Source organism: Ursus arctos, unplaced genomic scaffold (assembly GCF_023065955.2).
Source record: "Ursus arctos isolate Adak ecotype North America unplaced genomic scaffold, UrsArc2.0 scaffold_21, whole genome shotgun sequence".
Classification (NCBI taxonomy): Eukaryota; Metazoa; Chordata; class Mammalia; order Carnivora; family Ursidae; genus Ursus; species Ursus arctos.
Genome location: NW_026622886.1, coordinates 34,096,434 through 34,124,075, shown reverse-complemented (window position 1 = coordinate 34,124,075; position 27,642 = coordinate 34,096,434). Strand labels below are relative to the sequence as shown.

At 34.8% G+C, this 27,642-nt stretch overlaps 1 protein-coding gene, 1 non-coding gene and 1 pseudogene across 18 annotated transcripts in view; 1 reads left to right on the top strand and 2 right to left on the bottom strand.

Moving 5' to 3' along the window:
• The window catches only part of OSBPL8 (oxysterol binding protein like 8), a 158,025-nt gene that overhangs the window by 40,035 nt on the left and 90,348 nt on the right, over positions 1 to 27,642 (bottom strand). For 16 of the 17 annotated variants that reach the window (XM_048218186.2, XM_044384575.3, XM_044384578.3 and 13 more), the window contains 3 exons: positions 9,691 to 9,761; positions 3,438 to 3,515; positions 1,277 to 1,378 (listed from right to left, as the gene is read on the bottom strand). In XM_048218186.2, the coding sequence (XP_048074143.1) occupies positions 1,277 to 1,378; positions 3,438 to 3,515; positions 9,691 to 9,761 (251 nt within the window). Of the gene's footprint in view, positions 1 to 1,276; positions 1,379 to 3,437; positions 3,516 to 9,690; positions 9,762 to 17,179; positions 17,375 to 27,642 lie in introns of those variants that run through there. The other variant, XM_026499996.4, reaches the window with a different exon arrangement.
• LOC113256492 (small nucleolar RNA SNORA41) lies at positions 8,826 to 8,958 on the bottom strand. Its single transcript, XR_003316696.1, has one exon. It is a non-coding gene; the product is annotated as a small nucleolar RNA SNORA41 (small nucleolar RNA).
• Positions 19,046 to 24,155, top strand: LOC113255952 (ras-related protein Rab-5A-like; annotated as a pseudogene).

The following is a 27,642-nucleotide window of genomic DNA, read 5'->3' as shown; positions in this document are numbered from 1 at the left end:
TTGTCATCCTTTAAAAATGTTTCTATGCAAGTCACTGAATTCACAACACTGAAAAGAACGCTAATATATTTAGAATAAAAACTAGGAATTATCTTCACTTTATTTCCTGTAAAACATCTGCTCTCTCAATGCACTTTTATGAATTATGAAATAAATATAGGACTCCCTAGCCCCTGAAACAGGCATACCACAGTAAGTGTAAATTAAAAAAAAAAAAAAATAGTAAGGGGGAGTTTGGGGCCAGGAATGAAGAAAAGAGAAAATCTTTGAGAAAAGTATTTGTTTATATAAAAGAAATGGAAAAACAAGAAAAGCAAAAGGAAGAGTTATCTTAAGATAACATTCTGGATCTGGGACATATGACAATAGAACATGGATGGCAAATATCAGAATGAAGGTATGATTTAGAAAGTCAGCCAGGGGATGTGTTGGGGACTTTTAGGGGATTAGCTGCAGGAATCCAATGTCAGAAGACAAGAGGAAGAAGTTTAGTTCTGAAAAACCCAAGTGAGATGTGAAGCTTAAAGACTTTTAAGTAGAGTCAAAGTAAGTCAGAATGTGTTTTCTGTACAACACTGAAGAAGACCCTAGTACACCTGAACTAACAAGGAAACTTTCATTAGGCTCCCATTTTAGTGAGAGAACTTCCACAAAAGATCTCCTAAGGATTTTACGTTGGAGGTTGTATCAACTTTTTGGGAGAGTGGAAAATGCTCAGGGCTGGGGTGATTTTTAGATTAATGCCAGGTACTAAAATTTCCTGGGAGATCATTCTTAAACTTAGCATTAGTCTGAGAGATTCCTACTAAATATTCTTCAGATAAGAATGAAAAAGAGGATAGTGGGGGATGATAAAAAAGGAAAGTAAGTGGAAATAACCAGAGGCCAAAATAAGGTATGGAAACAGCATGTTTTTCTGAAAATTAATCCTTTCCAAATGATAACTTTTATATTAACTTTGTTTCATATCTTCTCAATAAGATAGTTTGAACAGCAAAATATTTCTTTAGACTACATAATTCACACAAACCAAAAATTCTTTCAAAAAGAACTGCTATCCATATTTGATGTTATTTCAAGACAGACAACATTAAGTTTCCTTCTCCCCATTAAGACTGGAACATAGAACCTCTGGGATACAATTAATAGGTTACCAGTGAAAAACAATCATCCCAGGAGTTGTTTCTGTCTTGAAGGCTTCAGGTGCACTCTGGGCTTTCCTATTTCAGTAGGTAAACATCCAGCAATTCGAATTTAAACTTCAATACAAACTGACCTTCAACCAATCAGCCATAACAATAACAGAAGGATCTGTGATTGTACTGAGTAACTCCTTTGTGGCTCTTTTCTTTTCTTCTCGGTAATTTTTCTTTTGCACCTATTTTACAGAAATAATAGAAAAATTAAAAATTCATTAGAAACGGGCAATTTCTATCCAAATTTTTGAGGTCTATAATATGTAGACTGTAAGATTCTAAGCCTCTTTCAGAATTCTAGCATCTTAGGATAAAAGAACTTTTTTTTTTAAGAGCTTGTAGGAGTTTTTAGAGGTTAGAATCCAGTTTTTCTGATCACTAGTTCTCTGTATCTTTTTGAAGAATTTTACCTTTTTTAAAAATTACATAATACTACATGCATCCAATCTCATGGTATGAATTTCCAGCAACACAAATAAAGCTAACAGCTGTCTTTATTATACCCTACCCTATTCCAATTCCCAGAATTGACCACTATTAACACTTTTGGAAAACACTATCCTTTTAGGCTTTTTCTATGTATACAACCTATAGAAATATATAGCTTTTGTGGTTTTGTTTTTTTAAACGTATTGTTTTTAAAAAAAGGTTCTCCCATTCAATATATTTTGGAGAATTTGCATGCCTACCTCACTCATTTAATTGCTATATAAGCTTCTCAGTATGAATAAAACAGTAAGAGTTAACTTTTACTGGACACATTCTGCATACCAGTTCCTGTTCTAAGCACTTTACCAGTACTACCTCATTTAATCTTCACAATAACCCCAGAAAGACAATTACTATCCTTCTTTTACAGATGAGAAAACTGAGGCACGAAGAGTAACTTGCCAAGGATCACACAGCTAGTAAGTCATGGAGTCACGATTCATCAAAGGCAGACTGGCTCAAAAAGACATGCTCTTAACCACCAATGCTATTACTGCTTCTATAATTTTTCTCAAGTTTTCTTACTGATGGAAATCCACTGTTATCAGCTTTTTCATATTACAAACAATGCTGCATTTGTTTGCAACTGGCAATTTTGCTCTTTCCTGATACTAAGATATAAATACTTAAGAAATCATAAAATGATATTAATTCATTTAAAATATCAAAGTTTTACCTTCATAAGTTACCTATGAGATAATCTGGGAAGGCTGCAGTGGATTAATATAGTCTTGTTATTATTTTGTTGTTATTATATGGATGGGAGAAGAGTGGTCTACCAGTGATACATTTCTTTTAGTTATAAAACCTTCCTAGTTGCACTTAATGACAAAAAGACTACATACACCTAACAAAATTTAAATAATTCTACAGCCAAAAAGCTTCAGACTTTTGGTCTCTATTAATATGCATATCTGAATAACAGTAGATTTAATATGGGATTGCAAATGCAAATGCATACAGGATCAGATATAAGAAAAAAGGGGTAAAATAGACCATGTAGGGATCAGAGTCAATTAGAAAGCATGTGTTTCTTAAGATCCAGGATCTGTGGCCATTCTGGAAGGCAAGCCCAAAGTGCATATTTCCTTTTTTTTTTTTTTTCATTTTTTAAAAAAAGATTTTATTTATTTATTTGACAGAGATAGGGACAGCCAGCAAGAGAGGGAACACAAGCAGGGGGAGTGGGAGAGGAAGAAGCAGGCTCATATCGGAGGAGCCTGATGTGGGGCTTGATCCCATAATGCCGGGATCACACCCTGAACCGAGGGCAGACGCCTAACCGCTGTGCCACCCAGGCGCCCCCCAAAGTGCATATTTCTTAAAGAGAGGTTGGAAAGCTGAACTTGTATTTGTTACCTCAAATTTTTAAAACATTGTATAAATCAAACAAATATATCTACCTGTGGGCCAAATTCACCCCACGACCCTGCAGTTAGTAAACCTGAATTTCAAAAAGCACCAGAGCTTCCCATTACACGTTCTACAACACAGTGATGTGCCTAACTAGGTACAACTGTGCAGAACTATCCAGTCCTCAGCCAAAGGAATGGCCAGTTGAGGCCTGAGACAGCACTGGACAGTCACCAAGCAGCCTCTTGACTCCAGTGTGCCATACAAATATTAACATTCTTTATGTGTGCCTCTCTGGATATTATTTTTCTTCAGGAGACACATATTTATCTTGTTAGCCTACTTACAAAAGCACATGCAAAGCATAATGTTATTTATGAAATAACTGTGGAAACTAACCTTGAGAGATTCTTTTTTTGTGAGCTTGCTTGAAGCAGAACTATCTTTCTCCGAGCCATTGTAAAGTTTAGATTCAGACTGAAATCACATAGAAATGAACAAAAGAGAAATAATAATTAAAATATTCACTTATTCTACACATACAGCATATAAAAATTAATGTTAAAGCTATGTTTGTGAATTCTTCCCATTTATTGCTGTGATTTAGGCAAAAATAAATTTTCAAATGCCAGGTTTCCCTATATAGATACCTTTAGTTTAAAAGTTAATCCATGTTAAACTCACAAAAGCACAAAATAAACACTAATCAGGGGTATCTGGCTGGCTCAGATGCAATTCGTGATCTTGGGGTCATGACTTCAAGCCTTACGTTGGATGTAGAGATTACTAAAAAAAAACCAAAACCAAACTTAAAAAAAAAAAAAAAACCTAATCAATAAATTAATCTACAATGTGAGGTTAAATAAGATCATTTGTAAATGTTTGCATTATATTTTCCAGAATATTTCTAAGAAACACATGCAATGATTTATTCTTGAAAGTATCCAAAGCAATGTAATTTTTAACAGTTAAAATATTCCAAATCAACCAAGCCATGTGCATTCTAGCAAGTTACTGCACACATTGCCCTATTGCTACTTCTCCAATAGAAAGAAATATGTATATCTTCAGAAATTAGTATTAAAATACTATCTAATTTGTAGTGCTTAAAAACCAATATTCCTAGCATCTACTTCTTCCTACCTATCCAGTGACCCTAAAGTATTATTGCCTTAAACTGGTTTCCGGACTTTGCTTATACTTATTTTTATTTGATCTTCATTAGAACCTTGACAAATAGAGGCGCCTGGGTGGCTCAGTCAGTTAAGCATCTGACTCTTGATTTTGGCTCAGCTTATGATCTCAGGGTGTGAGATTGAGCCCCACATTGGGGTCTGCGCTTACTGGAGTTCATTTCTTTCCCTCTGCCCCTCCCCATAGGTGCACTCGCACTCTCTCTCCCTCTCTCAAATAAATATATCTTAAAAAAAAAAAAAAGAACCTTAAAAATAGACATAACAAGTGGTTTTATCTCCATTTTACAAATCATGAAAGGGAGGCTCTGGAGGTTGATTTTCTAAACTAACAATAATATCACAGGGATTGGAATCTAGGTCTCCTAATCCAGCACTCTTTTGAAGAGACTACATGCTTTCACCAGAGTAAAAGAACATAAATGTGAAAACTGCTTCTATAAATCTTGGACAATAAAATTAAACACATTTAGTGTCCCGTGTCCTATGATTTTCATTTTTATCTATTGTTTTATCTATTGTTAGACATAGGAGAAGGTATTTAAAGTTCTTAGCATGACTCCTGGTGCCAAGAAAGTATATGGGGTTTAATCCAAATGGTGGCTTTCAAATGTTGACTGGCTAGACCTGCAAAGCACTAGGTGTGATTATAGATAACAAAACTTTGGGTTTGTTACAGATAACAAAACTCCCTCACTCAATTTGAAGAACCATGAAGGCAGGGACCATACTTATTTACCAATGAAACCCAGCTATCACCTGGGGAAAAGAAAGGGCTCACTAAATATCTGATGAATTAATAAAATGAAAATTAAACTAGCATTTCCAACTCATTTCTTTTATCTCTCTGAAAAAACACCTCTGCTACTTGGTAAAAAATATGGGTTATTATGGTGATGATGACAATAACTGGTTGCACTAGATAGAAGGGAACGACAAACTATGCTCAATGCAGAAGGTGGGGATTAACCCAATTAAATTTTTGTTAAGGTCACTCCTTTAAGAACTGAACTTGAAACATCATACTACTTACTCTCATGGCAATGGCACTGATCGTGATAACCAAAACAATTTTACAAAGTTGCTCAAGCCAAATGGTCTCTGTGTTCTCCTTGCCCCCGAAAACCTAAAAATGGCACAACTATTGTCAGAAGACTAGGATGATTTCTATTTCTCACAGCTTAATAGGAGAATGTGTATTATAATGTACTTCTTAGACACTAATAAATGAAGAATAAATGCTAATGGAAATTAATGGCTCCTTATTCTTTACCAAGTACTTTTCTAAACACTTCAATGTGCACTACCTCATTTAATCCTCCAAGCAAACCTATGAGATAGTAATAGTATCTCCCTTTTGCTATTAAGAAAACCAAGACTAACCAATGAAAAAATAACTTCCCAAAGTCACAAAGCCAGTAAGTAGATGAGCTGGGATTTGTAACCTGGTCTACCTAATTCCCAGTCTCATGCTCTTAGCCATTTCACTGTAATGATTTCTCACCTTCTAAAACTATTCACACAATTTTAGCAGACTCAAATTTAAGATTTATCAACAGGAAATATGTTTCCCTGACAAGATCTGGCTCGGTGATTCCTAAAAGATTCTAGTATATAAGGCACCGGCAGGGCAGAAGAGGGTCACTTGAGCTTGGTAAATTTTAGAGAACACACATTTCAAGGAATCTTTGCCATTGTGTATAGCCAGTTTGGGGCGGGGCGGGGTGGGGGTGGGGAATCCACTGCCCAAGTTCTACAAGCTTTTTCAATACACTACACCTAAGTTTTCTGAATCTACAGGTTTCCTTTTAAATACCAAAACTCAAACTATTTTTGTTGGAAATATTTTACTAAACTAACTTGTCCTTCTTTTATAACCTTACTGAACACTATCTTAATGATGACCACAGGGTTTAATGTATAGTACTGTTTGTTTCTTCATTAAATGGCCTTAGAACGCTCAGTATGTTATGTTTTCTTTTTCCTTCTTTCTTTTCATCTCCTCCCCTGTAACTACTGTCCTCTTATGGGCTGTATGACTTCGAAGGTCATTCAATCTCTTTCAGTCTTAGTTTCTTTGTTTGTAAAATGAGGTTACTCCTATTAATTTGTAGGGTTGCTTTGAGGATTAAATGAGGTAGTGTGCATGATGTGTTTAACATACTACTTGGTATATATTGTGTTTCAGGTTTGTGACTATCAGGTTTGTGACTATGCTGTCAAAAATCTGACCTTTAAATAAATGGAACATTAACATATAAGAATACTTTCCTCTTGGTTTGAAAACTATAAAATACTACAGATATAAGGGAAAATAATAATAATAATAATGTTAATATGACTAGATCAGATATCCTGATTTGGAAGGGTTTTTTAAATGTCCAGGTAAATATGTTTTTTACTGCAAGCGATAGACATTTAGCATCCCTACAGAAAAGCAGATTTGCGTACAGCTGGAGAATCAAGTCAATAAATAGATCTGGGCTCAAAAACCACCATCCTTGTAATATAGGATTACTTTTATCCCACTAGACACAGTACCCATGCTGGTAATTCCTTTTGTTGGGATGGACTACTAAAAATTCATTTAAAATGCTAACAGCAAGATGGGATGGATTTGATTAACTGACTTTTCCAATTCACTCATTTATAGGATGCATGAGAAATAGAAACTGCCTTTATTTTTTAAAAATGGGGGGGAGTATATTCCATTGTGCTTACTGGTCTTAATCATGTATTTTAAGAAATAATCCCAAATCCTATGACCAAAATGGCAGTATTAATACTTTTTGCATCAAATTCAGAAAAATATAAAGTTAAAATTATGATGGTCTCAGTTATGCACGCTGATTACAGAAGGAATAACAAAACGTTTCCTGAAGTTACGTAAGTAGGGTTAAAATGTTAAGAATTCCATGAGAATGTGGTTTAATGATAAATGTATAAATTTTAGGATTGTTGTGAAAAACAAGAGTGGGTGATGTGTTAAAATATTTAAAGATAAACGTGACTATGCATCTCTTAAGCTAACAGAATAAACAAGGATTAAATCTAAGTTAAGATAAAATCAATAGGTTTCACCTGTTGGAAAATATCAGTATTTAAGTACAATTTTACTTACACTAGTTACCATGTTAAGAATCCCACTCATTCACTGTAATCCCCGCCCCCCCCTTTTTAAAATAAGCACTGTATCCAATGTAGGGCCTGAACTCATGACCCCACGATTAAAAGTCACATGCTCGACCAACTGAGCCAGCCAGGTTTCCTCACCGTAATTCTTATTCAAAGAAAGAAGATGAATTCTCAAATACCTACTACTCTGTTAGGTACTCGGAGTATCACAATCTGGGATGTGGATCTTATCTCCTTTGTACAGATAAGAAAACTGAAGCCATTCTGAATCCCAGCTTTACCACTCTGACCCTGATTTAATTTCTCTAAGCTTCAGTTTGTTCACTTAGAAAATGGAGCCAATAATACCTACCACCTTCTAGTATTGTTAGGAGAGTTAAGGCGACACATAGTAAGCTCTTAATACAAAACAGCTATTAATATCACTGTAATTAGTATCTAAGAAGTCAAAGGTAATGTATATGAATCAAGATTCAAACTTGCTTTTTTTTTTTTACTTTAAAGCAGTGCTGTCCAGAAGAACTTTCTGAATGACAAAAATGCCATATGTGGCTACTGAGTACTTGAGATGTGGCTAGTATAACTGAGGAACTAAACTTTTTTTTTTTTAAAGATTTTATTTATTTGACAGAGATAGAGACAGCCAGAGAGAGAGGGAACACAAGCAGGGGGAGTGGGAGAGGAAGAAGCAGGCTCCCAGAGGAGGAGCCTGATGTGGGGCTCGATCCCAGAACGCCGGGATCATGCCCTGAGCCGAAGGCAGATGCCTCAATGACTGCGCCACCCAGGCGCCCCGAGGAACTAAACTTCTAATTTCATTTGATTTTAGTTAATTTAAATTTAAAGAGTCAAATAAAATTGGTGCTATTAAAGGCACAGTTCTGAAGCCTATATTTTTCTTTTCATTAATCCACCCTGTTTCATTAAGGTATGTAAAATTTCTTTTCAGGCTCCCTGCTCTCCCACTTCCCCTCCCTCCAATTTAGAGACTACTTATAAGTGGCTGTGATATATAAGTGTGGGGGTTAAGTATTTGGACTTCTGAGTAGGAATACTGTACTACCACATGTTCACCAATTCTGGTATTAACTGCTTGAAAATGGGTTTTTAAAAGTTCTATAAATTTCATTATATTTCTAGCTATTAAAGACTCAAGATAAATGATTTTCTCTTTAATTACACATCTCATAAAATGATCAAGGAATTTCTTACTTGTATGTTTTATATATATATACACACATATATATACACACATACACACACACACATGTATATATACATACATACACACAAGGTACTATTAAACTATCCTAAGTACTTTTACACATATGATAGATATTTAAGTAATGAATACTCGAAAAGTGTGGATAAAATTTGGTAAAATTATACATTAAAAAAAATCATGGACTCTTCTCAACCATTGCCATGAATGGAAACAAAAATGTAGGGTTTTTTCATGTTCTGTTCATCACACATATGCCCAACTTCTATTTTGCTAAGAAAGAGGTGTTTCATCGCATAATGGTTTCTTTCCCACAGTGGAATGCCACAACTGCTACCATAAGGACAGCTAGAGACTAGTAGCTGTGGCAGAAAAAATAATGGGTAGTAGCTCTCAGTAGCTGAGAACAGCAGAGAATTTACTAGCTTAAGAAACAGATTTTCTGACAGTCACTGAAGTTTGATTCCACAAAAAGCTTCTTCTATTGAACCTGACCTGAAAGAACAGTCAGAAGTCAAATCCTTAACAAATTATAGCAAATCTAGTGAATTATAAACCCATAGGAAAACCAATGTATTACATGTTTCTTACATTTGAATATATACTCTTAAAAAGTTCTCAACAGTAAAAATATGTACAAGTATTCCAATTTGAGAATTACTAATTTAGGAAACTGTATCTTATTCTAAGAACATGTCTTTCAATTGCAGGCTATTACTGCAAGAGACCTTTGGCCTTTAACAGTAAAATATATGTATTTTGATTGTCATTCAAATAAACTCAAAACTCTTAAGACTTAAAAACAAACAATAAATCCTGAGAACTTCTCTGAATGGAACTCTTAGTCTGAGAAGTACTACAATAGCAGACATATCAGAAACAATGTCATTCTGGAGAGAACTGGTTACCAATAGGCTGTATTTCCAAGTAACCAACAGGACTGACATAACCCAGGGAACTTTTCTTTTTTCATATATACTGCATGATTTAGATATACCAACATAAAAACATCCCATAAAAATCTGACAGAATTTTGTTAGTTCTTCTTCTTAGATATTAGAAAAATGCCATAGTCATGTATGTGGGGACAACACTTGCTTACCTTGCTCTTTGACATAGAAAGTGAAGATTCATCTTTATTTTGAGAAATGTCTTCCTTTCCTCTTTCAAAACCTTTAAAAAACATTGTTATTATTTCAGTATTACTATATAGTATACAGACATGAAGAAGCAAATGCATGTAAGTCATCCAATTTCAAATATACGTTATATTTGATGTATACTGGTACAAAAAGCCTAGACTAAACATACAGTGTTACACTATTATAGTTTAAAAGATTTCTAAGGGATCAATACGTAATACAATAACCCTTTAGAACAGATTAAGGCTTACACAAGCAATGAAGTCTTTTCCTGTACCCATCAACATCAAGCTAAATACCTCTTTTCTGTGCCCTTAGAGCACTTTGCATGAACTCAGGCTTCCTGGAGCTTTTATTCTAGTGACCTCCTTTTCTTTTTTCTTTTTTTTTTTTTTTTTAAGATTTATTTATTTATTTTGAGAGAGAGAGAGAGAGAGAAAGAGAAGCAGACTTCCCCAAGTGCAGTGCCCGACGTGGTCGGGGTTCAATCTCAGGACCCTGAGATCAAGACCTGAGCTGAAACCAAGGGTTGGTTGGTGCCCCTCTAGTGAGCTCTTTTCTAATGAAGAATTCCAACTGAAAGAACCAACCCAGCATACTTTTTTTTTTTTAAAGATTTTATTTATTTATTTGACAGAGAGAGAGACAGCCAGCGAGAGAGGGAACACAAGCAGGGGAAGTGGGAGAGGAAGAAGCAGGCTCACAGCGGAGGAGCCTGATGTGGGGCTCAATCCCATAACGCAGGGATCACGCCCTGAGCCGAAGGCAGACGCTTAACCGCTATGCCACCCAGGCGCCCCCCAGCATACTTTTAACACCTCTTGCCAAATCGGAAACAATTCTAGAATTGGTGATAAAAGACGAGAGAAAATAAATCTAGACTGAGGGACAGACTTAAAAAAAAACCTAACAATGTGCACTGTGAGAATTAAAAGAGGATCCATTAGAAAGCATCTAGCATAGTATTTTCCACATAGTATACATTCCATTCATGTTGACTCTTAAGATGATCATGGCACTATTGTATACAAATTCTAAAACGATGCATCTAAAATACATGAATGCACTGGGATGAACATGCATAGATCCCTGCAATCATGTAACACATTAACATTAACACTATGTCAAAAGCAATTAACAGACTGTTAATTAGGAGTACAATTAGAGAAATGTTAATACTGAAATTTGTGTGCATGTATAAAAGGAGCAGTACTCAATTTAAAGATGTTCCTTCTACTTCTGAGGGCAAGTATTATGAACTCTTCCCTATATTTGTTCTAAGTCCAATAAAAGCCTATATTAAAAATATATACATGATTATTCATTAAGCAGCACTTAAAAAATCATCAGTAGCACCAGTGCCTAAAGCATTTAAAAACCACTTCTAACATATTAATTATACCATTTTTCTGTTTGGCTTATATTAGCTAAAAACAAATCCATTCCAATTTCCTAATCCAGAGATTTTATTGAATTGTTTTCTGTTATATGAAGAAGGTATCTCCCCCCACCCCCCAACTCTGGTAAGGAGGATCACTCAATCCCAATACTAGGGGGAAACAAAACTATTTCATAAATGCAACATTAAATTTTAAATAACCTACCAAAATTTTAGACAATTTTAGACTTTAGTATAAAGCAAACCAAAGTTACTTAATTCAGTTTAAAAAATTCTAAAATATTTATTCAGAGTAGTAACATTTTATAATTAAGTAATTCTTTTTTAAGATATATTTATTTTAGAGAGAGAGAGAGCCTGAACATGGGGGATGGGGTGCAGATGGTGAGGGAGATATATATATATATATATTTTTTAAAGATTTTATTTATTTATTTGACAGAGAGCGAGTGAGTAAGCACAAGCAGGGGGAGTGGCAGAGAAGAAGGAGAAGCAGGCTCCCTACCAAGCAGGGAGACTGATTTGGGGCTTGATCCCAGAACTCTGGGATCATGACCTGAGCTGAAGGCAGATGCTTAACCAACTGAGCCACCCAGGCGCCCCTATAAAAGTAATTCTTAATATTAATGAATTATTATTTTCTACCATGTGTGGGGATTCAAAATTACTTTAAAATTACTCCTATATTTTTTTAAAGTGGTATTTATAGACAAAAATCTGAAGCCTATAACACATTATTGACTATTAATAATGCAGAGCAGTGTCAGATCATGACTTTTTACCAAGTTTGCTTGTTAGTGATTCTAGGTAGTAAATTGTCTTCCTACTATCCTCCCCTCTGCCTCAATGATACAGAAACCTATATCACCATCAAAATGCCTAAAATTAAAGGGATACTACCTTCCAAGTATAGATGAGAATGTGCAGCAATTGGAACTCTATTCACCACTGGTGGAGAGTATAATGGGGTATAACCACATTGGAAAACCATTTGAAAGTATGTACTAAAGCGGAATTTATGGGTATTCTAACAATAAACAATTTAATCCTAGATATACCCGACAGAAATGGTTGTGTATATCCATCAAAGTAAGATACAAAAATGTTCATAGGTGCTTTATTCATAATAGCCAAAGTCTGAAGCCAACTCAAATGGTTATTAAGAGTTGAATGAATGAACATATTTGCACAATGGAATGTTATACAGCAATGTAGTAGTAATTAAAAGAACCAATTACTACTACAGAAAACAACAGACACAATATTGAGTGAAAAAAGCCATGTCTTTCCATTAAAAAAAAAAAAAAGCACATACTGTATGACTTCATTTATATACAGTTCAGGAACTGGCAAACCTAATCTATAAGGTTAGAGGTTGTTATGATGGTTTACCTTTGTTGTAGAAGGAATTGACTGGGAGGGGCAAGAGGCAGTCTTCTGTGGATTTGGGAAGTGGTTACATGGTCTATATATAACTTAAAATTCAAAAAGTTGTGCTTTTAACTCTATGTAAGTTATGCCTCAATAAAAAAATAAAAACTCAGATAGACTTCTCTATTCTTTCACTTTATTAGACCTCTCCTGCTTTGACATCCTTCCTCACTTAGAACATCCTTTGACACCCATCCTTTCACTTATTTTGCACCTGGCTAATTCTGATTAATTTATCAATAACAATTAACATAATAATATTAATGAAAACAATAAAGGAACCAATATCCATTTGTAAGAACACTTGTGATTATGACACTATGTTAGATGCTTTACTTAATAATAATCTTTAAAATAACACCACACAAAAGCCACAAGAATTAACTATAATTTATATAATTGAAAAAACCAAGGTTCACAGAAATTAACTTGACTAATGTCAGTAAGTAAAAGTCTCAGAACTGATTCAAATTTAGGTCTAACTTTAAAATTCATGCTATTTTTAGATTGCTAGGTGCCTTTTAAGACCCAAGGCCACCTCTTCTGGGTGGCCTTGCTCTGATCGTGTAGGCATAGTTAGCTCTCTCCTTCTCTGATATATATAGTATTTCATAGATATTTGTACTACCCTATTTATCACAATATACTTCAATTATTTGTTTTCATGTTCATATTTCTTAATTGACTGTGAATTCCTGAAAAGAAAGCTCTAATCCTTATTCACCCTTTCAAACATAAAAATTTCATAATTTGAGCCAAAAATTAACAAAACTGGACTCCACTGTTATTTGTAATTATTTTATTAAATATGTAAAATAAAGAACAGCTTCAGAAAATGCATAAAATACAAATGTATAATTTAACGTATACAGTGAATACTGGCATAACCACCACCCAAATAAAAAAACAAAGAAATGTCAAAATCCCATAAGATCCTCCCCACTTCCTAGGACCATTCTTGATCACAATCTAATCTTCTCCTCAAAGGCAACTATCTTGACTTTTGTAAACATTCTTTACCAGCCTGTCAAGCAGGAATTTCATTCATTTTCATTGGGGATTAGAATCTCATTGCATGACTATACCACTATTAATTCATTTACTGTAGATAAACATTTGGGTTGTTCCTAATTTATCCCTCTTATGAACAATGGTGCCACAAATATTCTTGAAAGTGTATCCTACACACACACACACACACACACACACACACATTATATGCACACACCTGTGAGTTTCTCTAAATTCTAGAAGAATTTCTGGGTTACAGTATATGTGTATCTTCAACTTTAAGGATACCAAATTGTTTATTTTTCTACTAATAGTGTGTAAGAGTTCTCCTTTCTCCATATCCATGGTAACATCAACATTGACAAATTTTTAATATTTTTGCTAATCTGTGGGGTGTGTATATCAATGGTATAATGAGGTTCTAGTTTGTGTGGTCCTGACTATTAACGATGTTTGAGCACTTTCTCATGTTAATTAGCCATTTTAACTTTCTCTTTGTGAAGGACCTCCTCAGATCCTTTGTGCCTTTTTTTTCCCTAAAGATTTATTTATTTGAGAGAGTGCACATATGCATATGCTTGTGCACCCAGAGGGAGGGGCAGAGGGAGAGAATCTTCAAGCGGCTCACCACCGAGTGTAGAGCCTGAGAAGGGGCTCAATCTCCACGACCCATGATGTCATGACCTGAGCCAAAACCAACAGTCAGATACTTCACTAACTGAGCCACCCAAGTGCCCCAATCCTTTGTGCATTTAAAATCTATATCTAGTCTATCTTTTTCTTATTGATTTATATAGGAATTCTTGATGTATTCCAGATACTGGTCCTTTGCAAGCTGTATGTTACAAATAACTCCCTATTCTTGTCTTTTTATACCTGCATTTTTTAAATAAACCACTCTTAATTTTAAGGTAGTCGAATTTAGCCATCTCATTCTTTAATGGTTAGTGCTTTTTGGTCTTAAGAAAGTCTTTCCTAAATCTGTGGTCATAAAAATATTTTTAAGTAGTGTAGTAATACACAGAGTTTACTTCCTCCTACTAACCCAATGGAATATTATCCCCAAATAACATCGTGTCCCTAACTTCTAATTTGTTAACAGAATACAAGTGCTATCATCATTGACAAAGTATCTTTTTCATGTACTTCCATAATAAATTTGGTCCAACGATGTTTAGATATAATAAACAAGCTTTATGCTGCTTCAGTCTTGCTAAAATGAGATTATACATACATTATCTACAAATGCAGATTTAACAGATATTTATAAAATATAGCTATATTAATATTAACTATACTGAACACAGCCAAGAATCAAGAAATTGGACTAAAGAAAAAAAAACCTCTGAGAAGTCAAACTATACTAAAAAGAAACCTATTTGTGCACTAAAGCTCACACAGTTTGTCCATAAGTGATTTATTTGCTCAAATTTTATTTACTCCAATTTTCTGGTACTATTCTAGAGATTGGTCCAATAAGCCTATCTAGAAGTTATACCTGAGGTTGGGGTAAGAAACAGATAAGCAGACATGAACTTAAAAAAAAAAAATGCACTATGGTGTTACTGGAAAATACATGGGCAGGTGGTATCATTTCAACATTATAGCTCATCATAAAGAAAAAGGCCATACCAGTATATTTCTTAAGGTAGAAGTGACAAAAAGTAATTTTTTTCTAAGGAAACTAAAATGAAAAGAAAGTAATGTTCAAAGTAGTAAGGCAAAATGATCTCTCAATATCACTAATGTAGAACCTCTCCTCTAATAATGTCAAGTAAAAACAAATGTATCTAAAAAATTTTTTCAGTACAATGGAAGGTCCCAGAAGAAATATATGTTTTATTTTTTAACTGGAAAAACAACAACATAAAAGCCACTTCTTTCAAGTACCTAATTTCATTCTATTTCTTACCTGACAAAATGCAACATATTTTAAAGAGCTTTCTTTCATGGCTGTTTGCAGTACAACTGTTGGTTGTAAAAAGGGGAATATGGAAGCATCCCTATGAATATGATTTTATTTCAAGAATTAGAAAACAAAGCCAACCATTTACTTTTCCATTCAAATAAATCAATCCAGGGTAACCTTCGATATATTCTTTGACAAGATAAACTGACAATTCTGCCTTTAGTTACCTAATTAAGTAAATACCAAACTTCTAAAAAGTGAAGTTTTCTGTTTGGTAGAGTCACATGATTATTCTTTAATATTAAGTAGACTCACTATATGAAAGTCAGCAAACACTTGCTATCAAGCTTGCTAGCTTAAAAAATGAAATACAGAGACACAGAAATAGAACTAAGTCACACTGTAAAAGCAAACAGAGTATTTAACAACTTTAAAAAATTTCAGTATGTTGTATTTTCAAAGCTACTTCTGAACAAAGCCAAAAACTAAAATGTACACCATTTTGAGAACATAAGAAGCATGACGGTAACCATGCTATACTGAGAAGATGAAATACAGATTATGAATGCTGTTTATAGCTTGTGCTACTTAGGCAACAGTTCAGGACTATGGTATCCGATTCTTTTTTGAAACACTATCAGAAAAGAAAATGTAATCAGTGAATTTATAATAATTTATTTAATTGTTCAGGTAGCACCTTCTATAAGGTGTTTCACTATCTCAAAATAATGCATATACCACCTATCAGCATGAATATTCACAAAAAGCCAAGAATAAATGTTAGTGTGAAAGCAGAAAACATAATTCAAATTTAACAAAATGTGTCAGAAAAATCTATAGATGGTTAAAGCAAGCACCAGTTTCAGTGATTTCTTTGCCATGAGTATTAAAAGAATACTTTCATTTTAAAAGAAGAAATATAACCTCAAAAGAGTAGACCAAATTATGTTGCAATTTAAAATTTTGAATGGAAAACAGATTTTAAAATATTTTAAAATATATATCCAAATATTTGCTCTAATAAATCTTTTTCATACAATTAAATTTAAGATATACTTCTATTAACTATTTCATTAACTATTAATGTCTAAATCATAGCTGTCAAATGCTTAATTTCATTTTAAAGATGTTATCTTAAAAATAACAATTTCTTAGCACAAACTAATTATACAAAGACACATCTAACAACAAGAAGGCTATTTCAAAAATTATACTTGGACAGAAAACTTCACTTTAGTCAGGACCTGAACTACTAAAGCTTAAACTAAACATCAATTTTAACATAGTTACTGTTCGGCAGAAAACAGCCAAACAAGTATCAATATTAAATATCCGGATTCCATTTGCAAAAACCGAATTGATTTGCTTATTTATAGAATTTTACATTTATCTCAAGTCCAGAAAAGGTTTTAATTTTATCAGAGAGTCATAATATTTATTTCTATGATTAAAGCAAAAATTCATGCTATCAGCAATGCAAGATTTGTAATTCACTGAATCACTAGTTCTCAAGTTTGGGCTTAAGAGATTTTAAGAGAAAACATGGAAAAGCCAAGCCATAAAAAGCAGCAGTCACTAAAACTGAACATTTCACTATAGAAACTGTTTTGTTTAAACAAAAGCAGTTTTAAGATGTTGGAATATCTAGTTTAATGAAAAGCCTGCAAGAAATTAAGAATGCAAGATTAAACAAACAAACCTGACAACGAAGGAGAAAGTTCATTGTATCCTCCAAATGAAGCATTCCGGACAAGCTTTCGGCCATCAATTCGTGGAGGAAATAAAACAGGCGAAACCACAGTACAAGAAGAAAATCTACGTTGTTGTGAGCTCTCTTCTTTCATGGCTTAGGAGGTCTATTTAACGTATATGCTTGCCCAGAAGGCTAATTAGATCAGTATAGCAATGAGAGGCTTTTCTCTCACATCCAAATGTAGCGAAACCCACCAGCACAAACAAAGGACACACACATTTAACAGCAAAGAAGGACCAGAGACTGTCAAATCAGCAATAAACAGAAAAGGCATTAAGCCTTGCTAGTGGGTGGTTGTTGTTGGTTTTTTTTTTTTTAATCAACTGATAAACAAGAAAGGCTATTCCGCTAATGTTTTGCCTCTTCATCAAACCAGCAATGCCCTGAACTGAATTGCTGCTTTAGTAAAACAAAGCAAGATCAATACTTAAGAGATTCAGGATGAAGTAAAATAAAATGCAACCCTTTTCTCATACCCGTTATGTTTTTGCAGTATCTGCCACACTTCCCACCTCTTCCGATTCTTTCCAGTTTTTGCTTACTTCATAAATGGATAGAAATATAACACTGTTTATCTCTCCTGAAGCTCTACATCTATATCTAATCCACTGCTTGCCTCAGCCATGTTTAAGAATTCATAAGGAAAGATATTTTTGCAAGTACAATTTTGATGGATTCTAACAGCTAAAGTGGAAAATAAATATTTAAGTTTTACCTCTAGCAAGGATATAGGAGTCATTAAGACAATGTTAATGCAAACCAATCCAGAGGGAAGACTGAAAAGACACCATAATAATGCTGAGTGCTCTAATACATGTTCTCTTGAAACAGATATGAGCTGCTATAGTTCCTGTTCATTGCATTTAAACTTTTCAAAATATATCATCTACCAATAAGGATCTTCCACTTAAAACGCTCCTATTTAAAGAAAAATGCAGCTTTATTATCACAATAACAAATGGAATATTTTTCTTAACTAGGTTAAAATTAAGTTACTGGTATAATCTCACATTATTAAATCTAACAGTAAAGTACAATAGCCATATTTATACACTATGCTATCTCTTTATAACTAACCTTTAAAATTTCAAGTGACAGTGGTTCATTTTTACAGGTATCTTACTATAGGATCTCAGTTTCCTTCCTACTGTTATGCATACAATTCAAGGCTAGTTCTCCACTCCTATACAATAGCATCCTATATAACCTAACTCTGTTTCTCTTTACTAACAACAAACAAATTTAATTTCCTTTATGTAACATGTTCTTTATTGGGCAAAGGCATTTAAAAAATCAAATAATGGTAAAAATAAGTTTGTAGTACAACTACAACAGGGATTTGGGTTGTTTTGTTTTGCTTTTCTCCATGTCATGAAATATAAATGACCATTAATTACAGACAAGAGAGAAATAATTATAATTCATGCAATGGTATTTGACTCTCAGGGCATTTAGTGTTAATGGTTAAGCAGGATTTGAAATTAAACTGCCTGGGTTCTAATCCCAGCTGAATGCATTTTAGCAATTATGTTAACTTCTGTGGGTCTCTGTTTCCTCATCTATAAAATGCTAATAATATTACCTATATTATCAGATTGTTATTAGGATCAAATTGGATAATATATGTAAAATCTAAAAGGGTTTCAGGTTAAAATGTCAGAATGAAGACACTAACCTCATGTGTTCTCTCCTAAAACTAAAATTAAAAGAAAGGGGTAATTTCTTAAAAATATAAACAAATATGGGTATGTATTCCACAAGTATGGATCCAGGACAGGATACAATAACAACATATATTTGACTTTGGAAAGCATGAGATTAACAAGTAGTCACTGTCTTGCAGATCCCAGAGAACTGAATCACAAACCAGGAAAGGTAAAAACTGAGAACCACCCCTATTTATACTGAAGAATCCTTTTGCATATAATTCACAACACCAAGTTCCTCTAGATCAGGAATCAAATAAGCTATTGACATCACCAATAATTCTGGAATCAGGACAAAATATATGCAATGTTTTCAAAACTGGAAGGAAAATGACTTCCAACTGAAAATTCCATACCATACCATATGTAACTATCAGTTACATATCAGGGTAAAATAAAGATATTTTTAGACATGTAAGGTCTAAAATTTACTTTCCATGAATATTTTCAAAGTATTTACTAGAGTCCTTTTCACCTGGGATTCATTAGGCCTACTGCATTGAAACATCCACTTTTCAAAATGAATTAACCTTTTCTCCCATACATCTATAATGGCTCTACCCATGTACCATAATCCTTGGGAGAACTGAGAAAATATTCACCAAAATTATTTTCTATAGGCCTTACTTCCCTCATATGACCCCACTTGAGAATGGCTGTACTAGAACATATATTTTACCAAAAAGTGATAGCAAAAGTAAGAATGCATGGGATACAGGTAACAGGATACTCAATATAAAAGAACTGTCATCACGAGAAAGTCCCCTACCACTGTACCATCTCTTTGTAAACCAAGGACAAACTGTTCAGGTGAACTTTGCTCAATTATTTTTTCTGACTTTGGCTTGTCTTGATAGTATGCTGATGAAGTTTCTTCTCTGCTCTCCCATACCATGATGTTTGGACAAGGTGAGTACACTTCCAGTACACTTATGTGTTCTTTTTTTTTTTCTTTTTTTCAAGATTTTATCTTTTAGAGCAGTTTTAGGTTCACAGCAAAATTGAGAGGAAGGTAGAGAGATCTCCCATATACCCCCTGCCTCCACATATGCATGGCCTCCCCTATTATCAATTCCCCTCACCAGAGTGGTACATTTGTTCGAACTGATGAACCTACACTGACACATAATAATCACTCAAATTCCATACTTTATCTTAGGGTTCACTTTTTGATGTTGTACATGCCATGGGTTTGGACAAATGCATAACGATATGTATCTATCATTATAGTAGCATACTGAGTATTTTCACTGCCATAAAAACCTGTGCTCTGCTTATTCACTGTTGCCTCCCTGCTAACTCCTGGAAAGCACTGATCTTTTTACTGTTTTTCCATAGTTTTGCTTTTGCCACAATGTCATGCAGAACTCTAATGACCTTTGCCTGGCTCTGCTTCTTCGACAGGGTCTTGACTCTTCTTTGCCCTTTGCTCTCCCTAGACAGTTAAGGATAATTTTATCCAGTACCATGAAAAAACCCTGTTGAGATATGGATTCAAAACACCTTGAAGAGATAAAATCAATTTGAGAACTGACATACTAATAATATTGAATTTTCCTACTGGAAACATGGTATGTCTCTCCATTTATTGAGAATACACCATCTTAGTGTTATACTTTGCTACCTGAAGATACTATGTTAGATTTCTTAGACTTATTGCTATGTACCTTACTTTCTGTTACTTCAAGTGGTATTTTTTGAACTGCATTCTTCTAAACATTTGTTACGGGTACACACAACCACAGTTAACATGCATCCAGTAATTTCTTAATAACTTTAATAATTTATCTGTGAATTTGGGAGAGCTTGTGTAAACGATTATACTAACTACAAATAAAATTCGTTTGCTCCTTTACTTTTATTTCTTTTTACCTTATTCACTAGCTAAATTCCAAGTACAATGTTGAAATGAAGTATACATGATACACACCTTTTCTTTGTTCCCAATTCTAACTTTATAAGGTTAAGAAAGAGTTCCCTTCTATTTCTAATTTGCTAAAAAAATTTTGTATCATGAACAGATGTTAAAATTTTCAAATACATTTTATTAATGGGGTAATAACATAGTTTCTCTTCTTTAATCTGTGTGTTAAATGACATCATAGTTTTTTTTTTTAAGATTTTATTTATTTATTTGAGAGACAGAGAAAGAGAGAATGGGAGGGAGAGGGAGAGAGAATCTGAAGCTGACTCTGGGCTGGGCACAGAGCCCAACTCAGGACTCAATCCCACAACCACAAGATCATGACGTGAGCCAAAACCATGAAATCGAGCCCCCCTGCCCAGCATGGAGCCTGCGAAAGACTGTCTCTCTCCTCTCCCTCTGTCCCTCTGCCTCTGCTCCTACCCCCCCAACCTTTTTCCTCCCTCTCTTAAAAAAAAAAAAAAAAGATCTAACCCAACTTCAGAGATGTGAAAGTAGGAGGAGGGGTACTTTTTTAGACTTAATGAAATACAGTTCTAAGGTGAGAATGGAGTTTTATTTTTCCCTAAATGTTCAGAACCTGTATGTAAATCTATCTTGGCCTATGACGTCTTTGTAAAGATAATTTATATTACTAATTAGAGTACAAAAATCACTAGAATTTCCTATTACTGAATAAATTCTGGGAAGTATGATCTTTCTAAAAATTTGTTCATCTAGTTTTTCAAATTTATTGGCTAGAGTTGTTTATACTGTCTTTTAAACATCTGCCTATATTTTTAGTTATGTCTTTTTATTCCAAATGATGTTTATTTCCCTTAATCTCACTCAAGTTTTGATGATTTTTATTAGCCTTTTCAAACAACCAACTTTGTCTTTCTTGTGCTAACCTACATCTGTTCTCTTAGCTTTATTATTTCCTTCCTTCTATCTACTTTGGATTTATTCTATCACTTTTCTAGCACTAAGTTAAATGCTTACTTAATTCTTAACTTTTCAGCCCTCCTTCTTGTCAAGAATCAGCATTAAAACTATTACTGTTTAGGGCACATTGGTGGCTCAATTGGTTAAGCGTCTGCTTTCAGCTTAGGTCATGATCTCAGGATCCTGGGACTGAGTCCTGCATTGGGCTCTCTGCTCAGTGAGGAGTCTGCTTCTCCCTCTCACTCTCCCTCTATGCTCTCTTGCTCGCAAATAAATAAGTTAAATCTTAAAAAAAAAATAAATAAATAAGTAAAATTATTATTATTTAGATTTCCTGCTTGGGAATTCTGAGGCATCCTTAATCAGAGGGTTGTTGCCTTTCATCCCTTTTTTTTAAAAGATTTTATTTATTGAGAGAGAGAAAGAGAGAGAGAGAGAGGGAGAGAAGGAGCATGTGCACACAAGAGGAGGGGCAGAGGGAGAGGAAAAGAGACTCCCAGGCGGACTCTGTGCTGAGCATGGAGCCCAGTGTGGGGCTCGATCTCACAAGCCTGAGATCATGACCTGAGTCAAAACTGAGAGTCAGATGCTTAACTGAATGAGCCACCCAGGTGCCCTGTCTTTCATCCTTCTGAAAGGTTCCCAGCATTATCTTTCGATACTGCCTTTAACCATTAAATCACATTCTGGCATTTATAATTCTAATTGGTGCAGACACTGGTCTGGATGGTGGTTTATGCAGATTCTCTCTGATGGTGGCTTATTACCTCATGTGTTTACTGATTTTTCCACATCACAATGCTATCTTGTTGTATTGTTTATGTTTGAGCTCATAACTAAAAATCAATAATTTTTGGAGGCATGTGTTTAAATGTTTGGAGGCATGTGTTTAGAAGGAGATACTCTAACAAGTATCTGTGTCGATTCTTTCGGGCACCTGGGAATACTAATAACCCAAGAACATTTTAAACTAAACTGAGGCGTGTTTTTGTTTTTGCCACAGAGATAGGATGACTTCTGGCCTCAAACATACAGGAGTGTATGTTTGTGCTTCTCAAAGAAGAGTCCCTCTCTCCCCCATTCTACCTGGAGTCACAACCAAGATAGGCAAAAACACCAGCATCTTTCTCTATGGCTATGTTTTTCAGGGGTTTTGTTTTTGTTTTTGTTTTTAACTAAGAAGGACTCCTAATTTCACATGGAGAGATCTCTAATCCAAATTTCTATCATGAATGGGCCACAGGCATTCTCTCCCTTTTTCTCATTAAACTCAAGCTTTAGACCTTCAGAAAGTAACAAGTGCTAGTCAGGACAAATGCTGGCTCCAGAACTCATCACCTCTCTGGACTCCCACTCTCGATAATTCTGCTCCACCTACCAATTCCCTTACTTTGTTGACAGTTCAACCATACTTCATTTTTTAAAAGAGTTTTTAAAATAAATATTTATTTGAAAGAGAGAGAGAGAATGAGCCGGGGGGAGGGGGGGAGGAAGGGAGAGGAGAAAATCTCAAGCAGACTCTCCACTGAGCGCAGAGTGACATGGGCCTTGATGTTATGACCCTGGGATTATGACCTGAGCTGAAATCAAGAGTCAGGTGCCCAACTAACTGAGGCGCCCAGGCGCCCCTCAACCACACTTTAAAAATAAAATTAATTAATTTCCGAGACGGAGGGAGGGAGAAAGGGAGACAGGGAGAGAGAGAGAGAGAGTGTGTGTGTGTGTGTGTGTGTGTGAGAGAGAGAGAGAGAGAGAGAGAGCACGAGAGGGGGGAGGGTCAGAGGGAGAAGCAGACTCCCCACTGAGCAGGGAGCCTGATGCAGGACTCGATCCCAGGACCCTGGGATCATGACCTGAGCTGAAGGCAGACACTTAACCAACTAAGCCACCCAGGCGTCCTCCCAAACTGTGTCTCTTGATGACACAACAGTAAAGTTTGAAATACAGGATGCAGCTAATCAAGAACAATACCACAGTCTAGCACCAATGTACTACAGAGGACCAAAGCAGCCGTGGTTGTAGATGATATCACAAATGACAAGTCCTCTGCCAGAGCCAAAAAACGGATTAAAGAACTTAAAAGGCAAGCCGATCCTAATGATGTAATAGCTTTATCAGGAAACAAGGCTGACTCTGCAAATGAAAGAGCTATCAATTTCCAGGAAACACAGTCCTATGTAGCTGACAACAGTGTATTTATTACTCATGGAGTAATACATCAATGAATGTAAACGAAAATATTCATGGCAACAGCTAAAAAGTTGCCAAAGAATGAATGACTGAATCCAGGAGCAAATTCTGCCAAAGGAAGAGGAGCAGAACCACTGAACCCACACAGCCAACTAGGAGTCAGTGTTGTGATAACTAAACCTCCAGTTTGAACTTGCTGGAATATTCTTCTGCTTCCTCAATGTTAATGAGAGTGCAATTGGAGCATTTAACTGGCCCAATATGACTTTCAAAAAGAGACTTATGACAGAGTCAATTTCTAATAATGAATTATTTTAAGTGTTTTGAGCTTAATTTTTAATAACATATATGTGACCCTCTGATTAATGTTTTAGAAGGAGAAGAGGGAAATGAGAGCTGTGTGTGTATGCTTGTTTCCTTAGATGGTTAGGGGGAATCATTTCTCACCACCAGGGATAGAGACAAATGATGACGTAAACCCACAGTTAACTAGCCAGTTCTATGAAAAAGATTTGGAACTTATTAATTTAGGCTTTTCAAAAACATTCTTTTTTTTTAGAAGGAGATTCTAAAGATATTTATGCTTAGCTATAGTATTCAGGCTACTGGTAATTTCTCTTAGTATGCATACTTAAGATGAACATTCCACATTTTAACAAATTAACCACAAGAAAACAGTCCCACATCTTCAGGGGGGAAAAAAACAAACATTAATGTCATCGAAATTATAGCTAGTTTTAGTATTTTAGTGGGATTAAAAAAAGTCAAATGTATGCTCATCTTGTTCTAGGTATATGAAAACTGATATATGTCCCTTAATGGATAGTGTTCCCTTCAAACATGTGAGCTCTTCAACAGAAATGAAACATTATAAGGTGTCCGTGATTTCTGTTTAATCACAGCTGATCATTACATAGGTTTTGTTGTTTGGGGCAGGGAGCAGCCTTTTGTTCTCTTTGGACATAATATAGACAAGGCACTAACAATTATGTACATTTAAACTTGGTTATTTTAAATTCAGTGGTACTATAAATAAGGTACTGCACTTCAGTCTCCATATATATTACTTTTCTGTAATATTTAAGAGTTGCTTAATAGTATACAAAATGTAGGTACTAAAACAGCTAATTTTTCCTTTTCTCTCCCTTTAAAAGGAGGGGGTCTAGTTGTTCCTACAGGGCTACAACCACAATAAACAATGTATCAGTAATTTGTAACATAAGTAAGTACTGCAGTGTATTAGTAATAATCCTGTAACATTGTTTCCCAAAGTTCATTTTATTTTTATCAGTTCAGTATACTGCACTAATTATTTTAGGTATTTTCATTATATGAAATCTACCTTGTGTCAGAGATGATTGAATCTAAGTGTTGAACTGCTAGCAGAACTTGTACATTTACAGCAATTCAGAATTAGTAAGTAAAACCATTCACCAGTCTCTAGTTTTATATTATAGTGCTCAGGTTGGGATAAAGTGGTATAAAAAACAGAAACAAAACCAAAAATATAAAACAACCCCCCCCCCACCATATCCATCATTTTGATGTTCTTACTAGGAAGGTTTTTTCTGAATGTCTAGTTTGCTGTATTACTGGAACTGTAACATCTAAAGTTCACTTACATGTTTTCATGTTTCCTTATGTTTCCCTACTTCCTATCCCTAAATTTCCCAATTACAAATTGGGCCTGAGAATATCATTTCTGGTTTGTTCCTGCTTTCTAGTACAGAACTCTGTGCCGAACAGAATAAAGGCCAGCTTGATGGAGGAGACCCCTGGAAAATCCTGTAATCCCTGGGAGGAATTTGTCCATCTGTCACACACCGCTCCTTTACTTGGAAAATAGGAGTTTGCTAAACTTCACTGTGTCATTCTTAAATAAAATCTATGTATGTTCAAAATTACAACCACCAAAATGAAAACAGAAAAATTTCTATGAAACTCTTTATCTTCTCTCAGATATTATGCCAATATTGGTAAATTAAGTTGTTATTATCTTGCTATTTATTTACTAACAATACAATAAGGCATCTCCATGCCTTAAATAAGGAAAGGAAAATCGTAGCGGTTAACTCTATAGGTGGAACTATTTTACCACTCTTGCTAAGAAGGTGATCTCAACCTCTCAGACTCTGGAAACAAATGGGAGGAAATCCCAACAGAAAAGAGCTGAGAGGGGCGCCTGGGTGGTACAGCGGTTAAGCGCCTGCCTTCGGCTCAGGGCGTGATCCCGGCGTTATGGGATCGAGCCCCACATCAGGCTCCTCTGCTGGGAGCCTGCTCTTCCTCTCCCACTCCCCCTGCTTGTGTTCCCTCTCTCACTGGCTGTCTCTATCTCTGTCAAATAAATAAATAAAATCTTAAAAAAAAAAAAAAAGAGCTGAGAAACTAGTGCAAGTAGTACCTGATAATCCTTTAATGTTATCTTAAACACACACACACACACATCTGTAAGTAAATATATATATGTACACACACACATATGTATTTTAATTAGATACATGCAGAGAACATTTACAGGGAAAAAAGTGTTCTTCAGTATTCTTTATGTTCATCTTACTGCTTTGATAAGAAGCAACTAATAAGGCCTGGCAAGGGTAAGACAGACTCCTCTTATCTTTGTAAAGATGTTTAAAACAGCTAAATTATTCATTCTCAGTTTTCAATAAACGTTTTGAAAGTATTTCAGTTTCCCCAACAGGAGCATAGGAACATTTGAAAAACAAAGATATTGCAACATTTCACAAGAGAGATTTAAGAAAATATTTCATTCTGATTTTTTTAATTTTCCAAGTATTATACCCTTTGTTCATTACTTATTAGATACTTTCACACCTAAGAAGCAACTATTCTAACACAACGAATTTCAAACAGAAAACAACTGTGTCTTAAGAAATAACTTCAAAAATCTAACAGTGAGGATTCAGTAACTCAGAAGAAAATTAACATAACCTCTAGTGTATACTATCTGTAATAAAAACAACCTATGGCTACAAGCCAAAGCATAGCATTTAGGAGAAAAAAAATTAAAGGTAATGGGGATAAATTCTAGTACTCTTTCTGGTAAAACAATTTTCATGAAACAGAACACATATATTCAAGACACATTTGTTATGTGTGTGTATTCTCATAAACGTTCAAGAATTGATCCTAGAAATATCTTACCAAGGAAGGAAGAATTGCTTCGATTCATGGTGGAAACTGATTTCTTGGTCTCCTTTTGTCTAAAAACCATTTTAATGAAGGTGCCACCTGAGATTATACCAGCAAGGTCTAAAACTGTCACCCTAGGGAATCTATCTCCACACTAGCAAAATCTGCAAAGAAAAACCCCAAAGTTTTTCCATTAAGTTGTAGATACAGACCCATCATGTCATGTTTAATGCTACCAGGGAATTCAAGTGAAGGGATTTGGCAGAGTTAAGAGAATTTGCTGAAGGATAAGAGAAACAAAATACTAGAAAAGCATATACATTTTAATTCGAGTCTAGATAAAGCTAGCATGGTCTAAATTCATTTTGATAGAACTGGTTAAGCAGGGAACTGATTAAGTGGGTAACTTTCAGTTTTAAAAGTTTTTAAATTTTAAACATTTAAAAATTAGTTTGAAAGAGACTCCTTTAAGCTTTGGCAAAGAAGCATTTTACATTCTCTTACAAAGCACT